The following is a 15,549-nucleotide window of genomic DNA, read 5'->3' on the forward strand; positions in this document are numbered from 1 at the left end:
AAAAAATGGATGATTTAGATTTTTTTTCAATCAAAAGGCTAGGATCATCCAACGGCCACCATTTTTGGGACATGACAACTTGAAACTAAAAAGGGCACAGCTTAGATATTCCAAATTGAAAGGCTACGATCATATCATAGACATCATTTTCCAGGCATGACCTATCTAAGAGAGATCAAAAATGAAAAGCTTAGATCTTTCCAAATACAAGGGCTAGGATCATCTTATATGTCCCTGTCTTAGGAGAAAGGCCTGTGGATGGACTTTAACTAAAAATAGAGGTGTTTTAGTAATTTACTCTGTTTTTGGCTAAAGAACGCCTCTATTAGTATTAGCCTATTATTAGGTGGGTGGGAGAGTAGGGGTGCGAAACGAAAAATCAGGAGATGATGACGGTGAGAGCGGCGGTGACCAGTGTTAGGGCGAAACGCCTTTTCTCGACCTTCTCTTTCGCAGCTCCGCCTCCTTCCGCCGCACCTTCTCCGCCCGCCGAACCTTCCACCAATCTTTTCGTCTCAGGCACGTCCCCTCCTTCTAGGGCTTTTACCTTTTTATTTTGATTCTGTTGCACTTGCTTTTAGATCCAGTACATTTCTCTTCTATCTGTATCATAACTGATTGTTATCTTTGATTTGATATTCTTGGAACATCTGATACAATTTCAGATTTATTGAATTGTGACAGCCGATTGTGATTAATGTACTGTTTGTTTTAGATTATGATTAAACCGATTGTGGAGTCCAATAATCGGTTAGGGACTCCACAATCGGTTTAATCATAATCTAAAACAAACAGGGATTAAATGTAATTTTGAGTACATTAATCACAATCGGCTTCCCGTTGAGATTATGCCAACCGATTGTGAGTCCAAAACCAATTAATAATTGGTTTTGGACTCACAATCGGTTGGCATAATCTTAAACGAACAGGGCCAAGTACAAAGGAATGTTATCTAGTTCATTTCCAGGAATAAAAATAATAAGGCAATATCATTTCATCAATCAGCATAACTGAGCAATATGGTGATTTCTTTAGCCAACTGCTGGCCAGACATTATGTTGTTGGTTACACTCTGTCGAAGTATTGCGTTTGGGTATACACCAGCATTTGTAAGTCGCAATTTATGTGTAAAGTGCAATATGATTTATTGAATAGAGAATTGAAATTCATGCCAGAGGCAATTTTTTTATTTTTTTTTAGAATTTAGATTATAAAAACGCGGTAGATGGAATGAAATAAGCTGGTTTTCAACCCAAATATTTCGGATCATGCATAGTGGTGAGAAAAGCGCTACCATTCTTCTCAAATGTATGCGTGGTTTTTAATTTTGCTTAAACATTTTGTTGACATCTTGATGTCATGAAAATTTCCCTTTGATTTGGTATATATCTTCTCTATTGTTCCCTTCTATATTAGCTGACTAGCAATAATAGATTTCTTTCTCATTAAGCTCCTAATCTGCTTCTCAAATTACCTGAGCCAATAAAGCTCTGTGGGCCCACTGATTCTTTGGTCGACCGACCTCCCTTCAGATACCACGGTGGAATCTTCTCCTTCCTGTCGAAATCCTCCCACAACAAGTTTTTGTTGAGGCTGTTCGATGCCCTTGATGACCGCAGGAGGGCATTTGAATAGAGAAAGGTAGTAAACGGGAAGATTTGATGGTACTCAATTAATCAAAGTGATCCCACCCCCCACAGTGAGAAGGCTCCTCTTCCACAGAGATAGATGATTCTCCACACGTTCAATGACTGGGTGCCAAAACCCTTTTTGGGGCCTCCCGTCACATAGCTGTAAATCAAGATATCTTATGGAGAATAGCCCCACTTGACAACCTAGCAAACTAACCAAGATATCTCATGGAAAATAGCCCCACTTGACAACCTAGCAAACTAGCAAACTGAGCCCTATCCTCCTCACTAATGTGAATGACCATCGCAACTGAATCATTTCAAAGTATATTGGTTGAAACATTCTGAGACATTTCGAAACAAACTAAAAACCAAGTTGGGTCTGTTTATTTTTGGGATGGGCATAGCATATTGAATCAATACAGTTGAAATTTTAAACGCTAGCTAGTAACAAATAGTAGAGATAACCATTCAAAAAAAAAAAAAGTAGAGATAGGCCAAAGCACATGGAGGTAGATACTAAATAGTCACTTTGTTAGATAGATTCCTTGATGTGACTTTCCTTGTCGTATCTTTGACCTTGCTGCAACTTTAAATTTCTGGGATGGGCATAGCATATTGAATCAATACAATTGAAATTTTAAACGCTAGCTAGTAACAAATAGTAGAGATAACCATTCCAAAAAAAAATAAAAAATAGTAGAGATAGGCCAAAGCACATGGAGGTAGATACTAAACAGTCACTTTGTTAGATAGATTCGTTGATGTGACTTTCCTTGTCGTATCTTTGACCTTGCTGCAACTTTAAATTTCTTCAGCAGATTTTTTTTTTTTGTTAAACACTAAATGGTTTTGTTTGATTAATATGAGATTGAGGGGAGTGTTAGTGATGCAAAAACAAAAGGGTAGAAAACTAGACATTGTAGCTCCAATACCAAACTGATGTAGGACTCATCAGGTAAGATGATTCAGGTCTGCTGGATTGATTCATAGTAGTAAAGAAAGGGTAAAGTTTAGGGTCTGGTACCACCTAATTGGAGTTCTAGGATAAGGCTGTAAGGGAACAATGAATTTGTGCGTACATATTATTTCTCTACTTGATTTTCAAATCTCACCCTCATTAGTTTTGCATTATTAATTTTGAGCATTTGTGCATACATATTATTCTAGCTGTTGCAAATTTCTTGTGTGCAACCTCAGCCATGGTGGCTATTTTTTTAAATTGTTTCAAGAAAAGGCAATTATCCCGGGAGATTTGCGGATGCTTTTGTGCAGAAAAGGCAATTTTCAAGAAAAGGCAAATTATCCTAGCAATCGGCCAACTCTGATGCTGATCTACTTGCTCGCTCTGGTGTAGATAGAGAGTCAATTTTGTTTCTTGATCCTTTCCCTCAATGAGAAAGCATTGACCCCTAGTTTTTACTGGTTCTAGTTGTTTTTATTACGTTCTCTTTTGTTGTGCATTTTCTTTTCTTTTTTTCTTTTTCTTTTTTTTTTGCTTTGCAGTGCTTTTCTTTTACCATCTCGGTTAGCTCGCTTTTTAATAATATTCCAGCATAATTCAAAAAAAAAAATGTCTGTGTTAGAACTATGCTGAATGGTAGTTTGGTGCTTCCCATCAGCGTCGGTAGTTCAGAGTTTTTGCAGTGGCATTGCCTAGTTGAGTAGATCAAAAATAACTTACAGGGTTGTACAAATGACATAGCTTAATTGCATATAATTTAAAAGAGAAATGTTATCAGCACTCCATTGTTTTGATATTGGCACTTCTCACATTATTAAACACTTTTTTGATTGGCAGTTGAGAGATTTTGGGGAATTGTAACAGCCTTTTAACAGCTAGCTGGAGGCTGTAAACTGTAGAGAGGAGTACCATTATTAAAACAAGTAACTGTGGATATCATTCCCATTGGGAAATTGAAGATAATGACAGTGTACACGACGTGTATTGCTAGAGTTCAAAAGCTACACCTAACAAAGAAAAATGATTATTTGCAATATGAATCTGATGTCTAATTTAATACTAGTGGTAGTATGCATGGGTGCAAACTGCAAACTATGCGATGCACCATTGACTTCGTTCATATGTATTTGTTTAGTGTGTACATCTTTTACCATTCAAAAAAAAAAAAAGAGTGTGTACATCTTTTATGCTGAAAGATGAAAGTCATTTTCTAATACTTCACATTGATAGGATTAAGTATAGGGGTGTAAACAAGCCGAGCTTGCCAGCTTGGCCAGGCTCGGCTCGGCTCGTTAAGCTCAAAAGCTCGGCTCGGGCTCGAACCAGGCTCGGGCTCAGCTCGGCTCGGTCAGGCTCGGCCAGGCTCGCGAGCCTTACCGAGCTCGGGTTATATTAAGTTCACACCCCTCATCTTCCCTGGACAGCTCTATCTAGTGTAATTTGACTACTTTTTTTACACTATGGGGGGTGGTCCAAGTAACAAATGGGGTTCCAAAAATGAAGTGACATATTTTGCCTCCCCCTTTCACTCCCTGGACAACCCTTTTAGTGTATATATTAATATATAGTATATATATATTTAAATATATTAAATTCTTAACGAGCCTTAACGAGACGAGCCGAGCCGAGCCTGGCCTAAATCGGGCTCGGCTCGTTAAGGATTCGAGCCGAGCTCGAGCGAGCTTCCAAGCCCGAGCCAAAATTGACACCCTTAATTAAGTATATTCTCTCAAATCAATTCCCGTGCCTTCTCCAGCATCATCGTACAACGTGCAACTAATAGAATCTAAAGTACATAGAGAGTTGATTGGGCATGATTTGGAAAGTTATCTTCTAGTGAACTGCAACCACTCATATGACCGGTAGATTGATCTTCAAAACTTAGAAATTCTCAATGTACAATAACTCACTATACATTGTTAACATAGCCACAAATATCTCTGATAGGTTAAAAAATATCGTGATATTTTGCGATTTTTTGAAAAGACAAAATTATCCAGAAAATTTCTCAAGATTTTGAAAGATCATCGACATACCTTCATATTTTATTTTTTTAACTTGAAAATATCACAAAAATATTGCGATAAGTTCATGATATCATCTGTTGTTCTAATTTTGTTCTTAAATTTTATATTCTTATATGTTTTAAGAGGAGTTCTAAAATGAAGGGCCATTTCATCCCTTTTTTGAAAGGGCACTTCAGTTTAGAACTCCTCATGGTTTAAATACTTTAATTTTCCAGTTATTTCTTGATATAAACCGAAAATTAACAAAAAAAAAAGATATCTCGAGATACACTTCTCAAGAAATTCCTGAGACAATTATTTGTGACTATGATTGTTAGGACACCTGTGCTACTTTGCCCATCTTAAGCTGAAATTTCATCCGGTGGAGAGTTTCACTTTACTATCATAAGAGGGAATATTTCTCACTGAAATTTGTACTCATGGAACTGCATGTTTGGAAGTTAATCATTTTTTGGTTTAACTTTACTATCATAAGAGGGAAAAGACATTTATATTTCTCACTGAAATTTGTATCTCATGGAACTCCATGTTTGGAAGTCCATCATCCCAAATTGGTGTTGTAATTCTGGTACGTACTACAGTTTTTGGCGGGTTATAAGCTAAAAGAACTTGTTTGTCGTAAAACTCAAGAATTAAGTATTCTTATGCATGATTACTCGCTAAAATTCTCTGTTGGATCAAGCATCTATTGGTTGATAGAATCGAAAGGATTCAACCGGATCATTACCTTTTCCTGTAAGTTAAGAAAATCTGCTAAGCTACTATCCTTTAAGTGAACTTATACTTTAAGAGAAAACAGAACCTTTGATGATCATGAATGCACATTTTCAGGTTGTTAGTTCCTTTTTTCTTCAATTCTAATTATCTGCAATAAAAATGCGTGTATGTTAATATTATTCCTTGTTTGATTGTTTCTATATTTATGTGATTCCATTTTCTGTATCAGGAATTCAATTTTACTTGTTATGGCTAAGTTATACTGACTTGAGAAAGATCCCATCTCAAATTCACATGTTATTGCTTATTTCTAATAGTGCTTGCAATTACAGGGCTCAGCAAGCGTACCACCACAGAGGGGCTTAGAGAAGCATTTTCCAAATTTGGCCAAGTTGTCCATGGTAAGCTTTGAAAATATGTAGAAAAAAATAGGGAAAGAAATTGTGGTAGAACCCATTTTGATTGTGTTTATTTTCCTCGACATTTACAACCATGCCATTTTTCTAGCTGGATGCTCCATGGTTCTGTTTATTTTCCTCTTTGGGAGAATTATTAACGAGTTTTGAATGAAGTTTACTAGTTTCTCTCAGTAGATCCAATGCATATATTCTTTGTGAAAAGAAAATACTCTCTTTGGTTATGGTATCTTGGATGCCGAGGAATTATCTAAGAGCACATTGATCTTTGATGCTGAATGCGGATTACCCTGCTCAAATACACTTTAGCCTCTTTAATTACTTTATTATCATTGCTAGTACAATGTTACTGCTGTAATTGAGCGTTACTGTGATCTCTTTTTTACAAAAAAGTAAAATTACGGAAAAGGCAGGATTGAGCCTCTAGCTCCATGGTAAAGGCTTTTGCCTTCCGCCTTGAGGTTGGAGGTTCGATCCCACCTTACCTACCCAAAAAAATGACAGAAAAGGCAACTAGGGGAGGGTTATTCCATGGATTGAAGGTGGAGAATTCAGATTTGGAAGTGAGCCAACTACAATACGCAGGTGACTTGATACTGTTTTGTGGAGCATCAATCAAGCAAGCTAGAAGACTTAGAGCAGTGTTTTGTTATGAGATATTCTTTGGCCAGTGGGTGAGTTTCACTAACTTTGCAGTTATGGAGGGTGAAGGCAGACGATGGATTAGTGGAAGAGATTGCTAACATGTTTGGGTGTGCAAGAGTGGATCTCTCTAGCTCATACTTCGCTCTGCATTTGTGAGTAGGTAAGCCGAATAAAACCCTTTGAATTTGGTAATTTAGATGTTGAAAATGAAACTTTCCTTTTGTAGGGGGGAAAAAGTGTGGGGGGTGTTGTTTTCATGCCAATGTAGTAGTTTACACTGAATGGAGAGAATTAAGAAGAGATATTTATGGAACGATAGGATTCCTTTTCCAAATATCTTGTTTGGAAAAGCGATTGAAGATTCTAGAGAGGCGTATCCACCGGGGGATCGAAGCGATTTGAAGGGCAAAAAAAAGGCGATTTGAAGCGCTCCCTCCCTAGGTCGACGAAAGCCCTAGGGAGGGAGGCGCTCTCTCTCTCTCTCTCTCTCTCTCTCTCTCTCTCTCTCTCTCTCTCTCTGTTTTTTTTTTTTGGAGTTTCGCCCTCTCTTTCTTGTCTCTCCCCATTGCTGGCTCTCTCTCGTCTCTTTTCCTCTGTATTTTTTGAGTTTCGCCCTCTCTTTCTCGTCTCTCTCCATTGCTGGCTCTCTCGTCTCTCTTCGTCTGTATTTTTTTAGTCTCGCTCTCTTTCTCTTCTCTCCCCATTGGTGGCAAGAGATGAGCCATGGAGGCCGGATTTGGAGTATGGCCCTTCCGTGGCGGCTAGATCTGGTGTCGTGGAGGCCGTGAAGCTGGATCTAGAGCCGAGGAAAACCATGGAGGTTGCCGGAGGCCGTGAAAGGCTGTGGGTTGCTGGACCTGGAGCCGTGAAAGGCGACTATAGGTGGAGCGAGGCAGTGGAGGCCGTGGAGGATCTGGGAGGCTGTGGATTGCCGGATTTAGCAATAGGGTTGTTGGGTTTGGTCGTAGGAGGCTGTGGTCTTTGGAATCAAGATCGTGGATGATGGCCTAAGGATGGGCGTGGTGGTCAGCGACAATGGAGGTCGCTGGATTCTTGATGACGGTCGTGGTGGCTGAAACTCCCTCTGCGGAGATGACTTTTGTGGAGGAGATGTAGAAGTGACTGGAGGTGGTGACCATGGAGAAGGAGGTGGTCGACGGTGGGGAGGATGACCCGCCGGTGTTTGGTGGTGGTATGAGGTGGAGGCCGCCGGAGATCCGACGATGTTGTTGGGTGGTTGGCTATCGTGCACGGTTAGGGGCGCACGATAGCTCTAGGCCTTCGAGTGGGATTTTTGAAAATTGAATTCGAAATGTGATAGAGAAGTCTGTGTGACGTGGCAGGTCATGATCTTGACTTGGTGGGCCCCACAATATGGCACTTTTGGTTGGATTCGATACAATTGAGGCTATTGGGTAATGTAAGGGGTAATGGGTTTTTCTTCTGGGCCAAGGAGAATGCTCGTGGGCAATTCATACTATGTAAATCTGGTGGAACTACTAGTCCCCGTTGTAAATTTTGCTGGTATGAATATATTTGTCAATTCTCAAAAAAAAAAAAAATTAATGGAACGATAGGGAGGAATGCTGTAAATATCATTTGGTAACATGAGATATGATCTATGAACCTAAACGAGAGGGTTGCTTTCGACTGGACGGCTGTGCTAGATAAGATCGTGATGGTCAATCATCTTCGCAATCATAAGGTATTGATAGTGACTACTGTGCTTTATGTTTAGAGGCAGGTGAAACTGTAGATCTTATCTTCATTCAATGCAAGATTAGAGGTTTGGAACTACATCCTAGAGCGGTTTGGCATGATGTGGGTCTTCCCCGCCCGATTTAAGGTTCTTTTTTATAGTTGGATCTCTATTCCATTGTTCAGTGAAAGAAAGTATTTTAGAGATTGGCATTGCTTGCTACTGTGTTTGTCTTATGGAAAGAAAGAAATAGTCGTATATTCAAGAATGTCTCTAAAGGGTTCTATTCCATTTTTGCAAAGATGATGTACTTAACTAGAAGATGGGTGCAACTTTAGCAATGTTTCAGGGACTTTTCTACCTATGCTTCGAGTCAATTTTGGAGGGAGGTTTGCATGAGTGTGGAGATGACCGGACATTCCTGCTCCTAAGTGGTCCCCTCGCAAGCCAGGCAAGTTGAGACTAAATTCCATTGAGGTTCGCAAATTCCATTGAAGAATTTTATGAGTGAGGGTCATGCGGTTATTTTTCAGCTTATTAGAAGATTGGCTAACGGTGATGCCTATCATTTGGCCCCATTAGGAGTTGGGAGAGTCCGTTTAGAGTTGTTCGATGTCCTTTCTCCTTGATTTTCCTATCTTTTGTATCTTATCCTTTTAGGTGCTTTATGTATCCGTTTTCTCTTTTGTATTTGACCACATCAGTCTCCAGGATTTCTCCCCATTTTTTAATAAAATCTATCACCATTCAAAAAAATAAAAATCTAGCCCTCCCCAGACCCTGCAATAGTGGGAGCCTCGTGCACTAGGCCACCCTTTTTTTTTATCCCCATTCAAAAAAAAAAGGGACAATCACCATCGATGTGTTTCATTTCTTTAAAGGAGAAGAACAATCACCATCAATGTGTTTCATTTCTTAAGGAGAATATACAACCAGCGAATGAGGATAAGACCTGTAGACTCAAAATTTTGATTTGGTGTTCCTACCACTTAAATATCTGAATTTCATTTTACGTGCCTCAAACACTCAGTACAGACTGTGCCTGACAAATAATTTTGTCCTTTCTACTTCACTGAAGTGTTATGGATACATGGTTTTTCAGTTTGGGCCAATGAGCATCTTGTAATTTCTATGGAATTATTAAGAGGGGTCATCTTCAGTTTCCAATATGATTCTTTTCCTTTATTAAAAGGCAAGGATAGCAAATCAGCTCCTCTTTAACATGCCAAACAACTACTATCCTCTAAAGGAAGGCATGCTATACTTCAAAGCAAACAATTTCAGACCACCAACAAGATTGTAATAAACAGTCTGTTACAAAATCATCACGAGCACAGAAAATGCAAATGAGCAGGCTCACATTTGACGCAATTTCCACTCCATGTATTCAGAATTCAATTGTTGATTAGAAACACCTCCCACGAAAACCCTCTAAAAATATCTAGTTCATGCCATGCTCTTCCATAAAAAAAATCATCCAAACATTTAAATACCAAAAATAAAAAACAGTAAAATATCTTTCAAAATTTTTTGTCCCCATACATTCATTCTTTAGTTTAAAAGAGGACCACAACCATCTGATATGTTGCTTCGAAACCACTCCTTTGGAGCTTCTTTCAAGATTATCCCCGAAACGAAGAACAAAGGGGCATCCAACAGGTTTCAGATTTCATCTTTTCATGGTTCCCCCTCTCCTCCCCCCGCCCCCCTCCAAAATCTCCTTTTTTTTAACCCCGAAATCTCTTTAAAATGACATAATTCCCCTTAATCCTTCACAGAGCATTTGGTGAAAAATGTTACAAATTTCTGTATCATGGATCCAACAGCTGGAAGCTATTTCTTTTTTAATGGCTGTGGTTTCTTTGTGGTTCCTAATAGTAGTCTGTGAGTTGATGATATCATTAAAATCTTTTAGCAGACTTCCTCTAGTGTTTAATGATCTTGTAGTTGTGTTGGAGAGGAGAAGGAAGAGGGGCAACTTTCCTGTGGTACCTCAGTATGAGCCCATGTTGAAATAAAATATTGAAATGAAGAACCAAGAAGGGAATTACGATGCATTCCTGTCTCATTATGCTCTTTGATATTTACAATAATAGCAGTGATTAGTTGATTAATTATGAGTAGAGGAATGAGGTACACGTGAAATATATACAATAACAAGTTTGGAAAACAGATAGTATGTGGAAAGTCCAAGAACAAAACTCCCTGTAGTAATATTAATGATTCTTATCAGTAAGTTTTGGATTTTGTTTCTTTTTATAATTCTCTTGGACATTGCATTGGTGAAATATTAATTCTCAGCTGATGCATGATTTGCAGCTAGAGTCGTGACTGACCGTGTTTCAGGGTATTCCAAAGGGTTTGGTTTTGTAAGATACGCGGCACTCGAGGAGGCAGCAGAAGGTATAAAGGGAATGGATGGCAAGGTGAGCTAAGATTTCTCTCATACTGATTAACCCTATGCCACTTATTAGTGACGAATACCATTTCCAGGTGTTTCTCTGCATATGTATCTCATGGAAAAAAAAAACTGCAAAAAAGATAAGGGATTTAAAATTGGCATGAATACTAATATTTCATGAAAATATTGTGATAATATTGCAATCTATTGTATAATATAAGAAATATCTGGAGAACGTCTTCTAATGTAAAAAATATCATAAATGTTTTATTTTGATAGTAGTGGCACTATATAAAGAAAATTTCAAAATCTGGGAAATGTTTGTCACTATGCTTGTTAGTATACCTAAAAATCTGCTCACTAGACCTGTCAAAATGCAACAATCTCTCGTTATGAGTGACAAACATTATTGTCTATATGAATGGAAGTAGTCCAAATGATGAATTTATATAAAGATCCATTTGTCCGATCAGGATTTGTCGATTGGGTTCTTTAAAAGCCATTTCTTGATTCTTTGAGTCCTTCAAATTGATCTAATCTGGAGGATGTTCCCTACTCTGTAATTTGTTTCAAAAGCCATTTGTTGATTCATTTGAGCCCATGAAATTGGTCTGCTCTGTTTTCTCTGTACTGGGCACGGGACATCTTGTCTCGACATGTTCTTTAGTCTGTAATTTGTCTGCTCTGTAGACATGTTCTCTAGTCTGTAATTTGTTTACTTTGTCTCGACAATAATCAGACGTGCTTTTGGATGTTTGGGTCATTTTTGGCCTTTTGTTGAAAATTCCGAGTGTTCTCACGTTCTTCTATTGTGACATATATTTGTCTTTGGATGCAGTTTCTGGATGGTTGGGTAATTTTTGCGGAGTATGCAAGACCCAGAGCGCCAATGCCACCTAATCAGACCACCGAGCCTCCTTCCTCGGGCTTCTGTTGATTGAATATGGAGTGAGTTGATACTTTCTAATATGTTTGCCTCTACTAGTTCTCCATTTTTGCCTCACAGCTTTGATGGTCTTCACCAGACTCCTATTGCCTGTTGAAGATTTTACCCCCGCAGTACTAAAACTACATGAATCTGTTGGGTTTATCTGATGGATTCGATGTATGAAATTATAAAAGCAACCATTCAAAAAAAGAAGAAAAAAAGCTGTTATAGATGTACCTTGATACATTTTTATGTGTAGCGTATTTTTTATAGAAATTGGATTCCTGCTCTCTAAGATATGTAGATGAGGTATTATCTGTTGCGAAACTTTAGTCATTCACATCGGTGCTGTTTCACCACGAGGATGGAAATCCTTGGACAAGCTGTTCCCAGATTAGCTATCCTGCATTGATGAGTTTATCTTGAAATTATCTTGTCCGTTAAGATTACTAATTTTGTTTTGGTAATATTTGATCCAAGAACAAAGATTGACATGGATGGAGGATAGGAAGTTTGTCAAAGGATAAAATAAACCCCAGGTTGCAACCCATTGGAGGTGTTCACCATGGGGATAGAAATACTTGGATAAGCTGTTCCTTGGATTGCCTATCCTTCTTAGATAAGTTCATCTTGAAATTATCTTGTCCCATGTGCTCCAATTTTATTCTGGTAATATTTTATTAAGGATCTCTCTCTCTCTCTCTCTCTCTCACACACACACACACACACACAATTGGCCATGAGTATTCCATGGAATAATTTTTCATGGTTGCCAAACGTGCCCTTACTAGTTTTCTTTATCCACTTTTGTACGTACAATTTTATAAAGGGGTGATGATAATTTTCACCCCCCTTGTTTTGGCATCATCCACCCTCTAATTGAATGCTTCCTTAGGCCTGTTGGTTTTGGATTATGAGAATTGATTTTCAGTCCAAATCACATTCAATTTTGAGTAATTGAGTCAAAATAAATTCTCATAATCCCAAACAAGCAGGGCCTTAGGGTGTCGCGACTCATTGTAATAGGTGCATACATTACAATGTAGTCGGTCCCACCTTTGAACGATCGGAACTGTCTATTTGGATCTCCTATATCCAAAGACCACATTAATGGCTCGTCCCAACATCCAATAACTTGTACTTTTCCTCATTAAACGTAGACATTACAAAACCATGGTTTTAAATTTCAGCTGAAATCCGAAATTTCTTTCAGTCAGGACTGAAACCGAAACGTTCCGAAACCGAAAATTATCGGCAATTTCAAAAGTTTCGATTAAATATTAATTTTTTTTAGAGTTAAGTGAAGCTACAAATACGTGTAGCTAACTTGGCTACACCGACGGCTTAAAATACAGTGGGCTCACATTATTTGGGTGATCCAAACCATTCATTTGATAGGACCTCACATTGATAGGGTGTGCCCAAAAAATCAGCTCCATTGGATGATCTCAACCCTTCAAACTGTGGAGGCAAAAATGGACAGATTTAACACGTCCATTTTTTCCTCCACAAATCGTAGGGTTGGGATGATCCTATGGAGCTGATTTTTGGGCACACCCTATCTATGTGAGGGCCCATCAAATGAATGGTTTGCATCACCCAAACAATGTGGGGCTCACTGTATTTTAAGCCGTCGGTGTAGCTAAGTTGTGTAGCTACACTTTTCTCTTCTTTTTATTTCTTTACAGAATTGGCCAAAATTTTCATTAATTTCAGCCAACATTTCGAGTTCTTCTACCGAATTTCGGCTGAAATTTCGGTTTCGGTGAGTACTGAAATTACACCCGAAACCCAAAATTTAAAACCTTGTCCAAAACTACATCAAGGCAATGGTTCTGGTTCACCAAAAAAAAATATACATTACTGGAAGTTAAGTTTGCATGAACGGTTTGATTTTTAGGCTATAGGAGATCTGAAGCAACACCTGTCAAATGGACGGTTCTGATTTGAGACCCACTATGCTGTAGTAGTGTAGTGTCTGTGCCTCGCAAAATATTCTCTCTTCACATGGAAAAGAAAATAAAATTGATATTTAACAAAGAAAAAAGAGTACCCAATCATGCTTTTACAAACAGTATCAATAAAGGGGTAGCAAAATATTCACTCTGTTACAGAACACCCTGACACACCTGAACTTTTTTCTAACAACACTAACAGCCATCCTCTTCAACTCCAATAGACTGCTCTTGTTCATGCTAAAACACCCAACAAGGGCAACGAACGTGATCCCATGGAATAAAAGTTCGGCCAAACAAACTCCATCCCAACATATTCCCCATCTCCCCCTTATAAATATGTTCATCTTTTGTGAATAGCTCTATTCAAAATAGTAGAAAGGTTTGAATATGGAGCAATACAAGTCTAAGAACTTAATAGCTGAGAGGAATAGAAGAACTAAGCTCAACAACAGACTCCTTGCCCTGCGTGCTTTAGTTCCAAATATCACCAAGGCAATCAAACACCCAATTCGTTTTGGATTTTGAGAATTGATTTTAAGTCCAAACCGATTATTGGACGGAAGATTGAGTTTAATTTCGAGTCCAATAATCGGTTTTGGATACAATCAACTCTGAGAATCCAAAAGAAACAGGGGCAATATTCCCCAAGACTGATTATTTTTGGGTTTTTCTTTCTTGTGTTTTCATCTTGAATTCCTTTCAACAGTCACTTACCAGCCTTGAATTGTTATTTTTCAGATGAGTAAAGCGAAAATACTTGACGATGCATTCGATTACGTTAAGGAGTTGCAGAACCAAGTGGAAAAACTACAGCAAGAGCTTTTGGAAATTTCAGATGAAGATGGAGACCACCAAGAGACTGATAAAAGTACAATAAAGAAAGAGGTTACTAAGAGTACAATTAGTCAGGGAAGAGGGATGGAAGAGAGAAAGGTACAGCTGTTTTTCTTTTCTTAATCTGATTTTTTAGTTTCAAATTAAGGAATAATCTTGTTACAAAATTAATTTACAGCCAAATTAAGTGCATAAACCATCATCCACGTCTAATTAATTGGTCAAAACTTAAGAATGGAGTGCTGAATGATACTGTACTAGAATCCATGTTTTGGGTCAATCTCATAAACGCTAATTAGGTTTAACAAGTTGTAACTTATACTAACAGTAATTGGATTATGACATTAATGCAAAAGCCTACACAAAACATATGCCTTTTAGTGCCTCACAAACTGATTAGAGAACAGACCATCAGTTTGTCTTTGAACACGATGAAGGAAGTAAAGCTCAGAAACAAAATGGTAATCCACCTTGATATGTTTTGTGTAAGAGTGCAAGTGGGGACAATTTTGGGAATTCGGATTGAGCTCTTACTATAAAATAAGGTCAGGTTTGGGTTGATCCCAATTTATTTTTATTGTAATTAAAATGCTTGATCAATGGGTCTTTGAGATCTTTAGATCACAGCTAATCTAAATGGTTTAGCCCATTACTTAGATGGTTATAGATGTTTTGTGCATGGTTTCAGTGCATAATCATATAGACAGTCTAATTCCTAGATATAAAGTAATTTGGTTTTGCTTCATACAGGTTGAGGTTGTGGTGAGTCCTATAAATGCTAGCAAGTTGGTCATGAAGGTTCTTTGTGAGAATAGGAGAGGGGTGCTTGTAAAACTGCTGGAGGCCATAAGTGATCTTGGCTTGGAAGTGACCAACATCAATGTCACAACGTTCGAAGATTTCCTTTTGAGCATGATTTGGGCAGAGGTAAGTTAGTAACACACAAAAAAAGAAAAAAAATCCATGTACTAAACCAATTACTAAGATCTAATTTTGTTTTCTTGTATGATTTCAGGGGAAGGATGCTAAAATGATCCAAATAGAACACGTGAAGGAATGGATGGTGGAAATTGTTCAATGTCTTTGACGTTTAAGTAAAATCTCAAATGTTGGTTATGTTAAATACTATTGTGAAAATGAAAAAGCTTATGAGAAAAACAATACTCTTATATTTACTTTTTCCAATATACATGGATTTTAACCATGTGTGTGAAGTGATTTTCTAGTTTCTGATATTATTGCTTTCTTAGTATTTTTTAACTACTTTGAATTAGATTCTTCTTTCTTTGAGAATGGTATTTGCACTTAATTGTTTTGATAATAGCACTC

At 38.0% G+C, this 15,549-nt stretch overlaps 2 protein-coding genes across 2 annotated transcripts; both read left to right on the forward strand.

Moving 5' to 3' along the window:
• Nucleotides 1–304: 304 nt before the first annotated feature.
• LOC143883965 (organelle RRM domain-containing protein 2, mitochondrial-like) lies at nucleotides 305–11,755 on the forward strand. The gene is made up of 4 exons (XM_077387299.1): nucleotides 305–519; nucleotides 5,672–5,740; nucleotides 10,419–10,525; nucleotides 11,339–11,755. The coding sequence occupies exons 1-4, from the start codon at nucleotides 387–389 to the stop codon at nucleotides 11,435–11,437; spliced, it is 408 nt and encodes a 135-aa protein (XP_077243414.1). The 5' UTR covers nucleotides 305–386; the 3' UTR covers nucleotides 11,438–11,755.
• A 2,018-nt stretch (nucleotides 11,756–13,773) lies between these two features.
• LOC143882455 (transcription factor ABORTED MICROSPORES-like) lies at nucleotides 13,774–15,417 on the forward strand. Its single transcript, XM_077385942.1, has 4 exons — nucleotides 13,774–13,878; nucleotides 14,125–14,319; nucleotides 14,971–15,147; nucleotides 15,236–15,417. Exons 1-4 carry the CDS (start codon nucleotides 13,774–13,776, stop codon nucleotides 15,305–15,307), a joined length of 549 nt encoding a protein of 182 aa, XP_077242057.1. The 3' UTR covers nucleotides 15,308–15,417.
• The last annotated feature ends 132 nt before the right edge of the window (nucleotides 15,418–15,549 follow it).

Source organism: Tasmannia lanceolata, unplaced genomic scaffold (genome assembly GCF_043159265.1).
Source record: "Tasmannia lanceolata isolate RefF3 unplaced genomic scaffold, GAP_Taslan_0.1 ptg000008l, whole genome shotgun sequence".
Taxonomy (NCBI): Eukaryota; Viridiplantae; Streptophyta; class Magnoliopsida; order Canellales; family Winteraceae; genus Tasmannia; species Tasmannia lanceolata.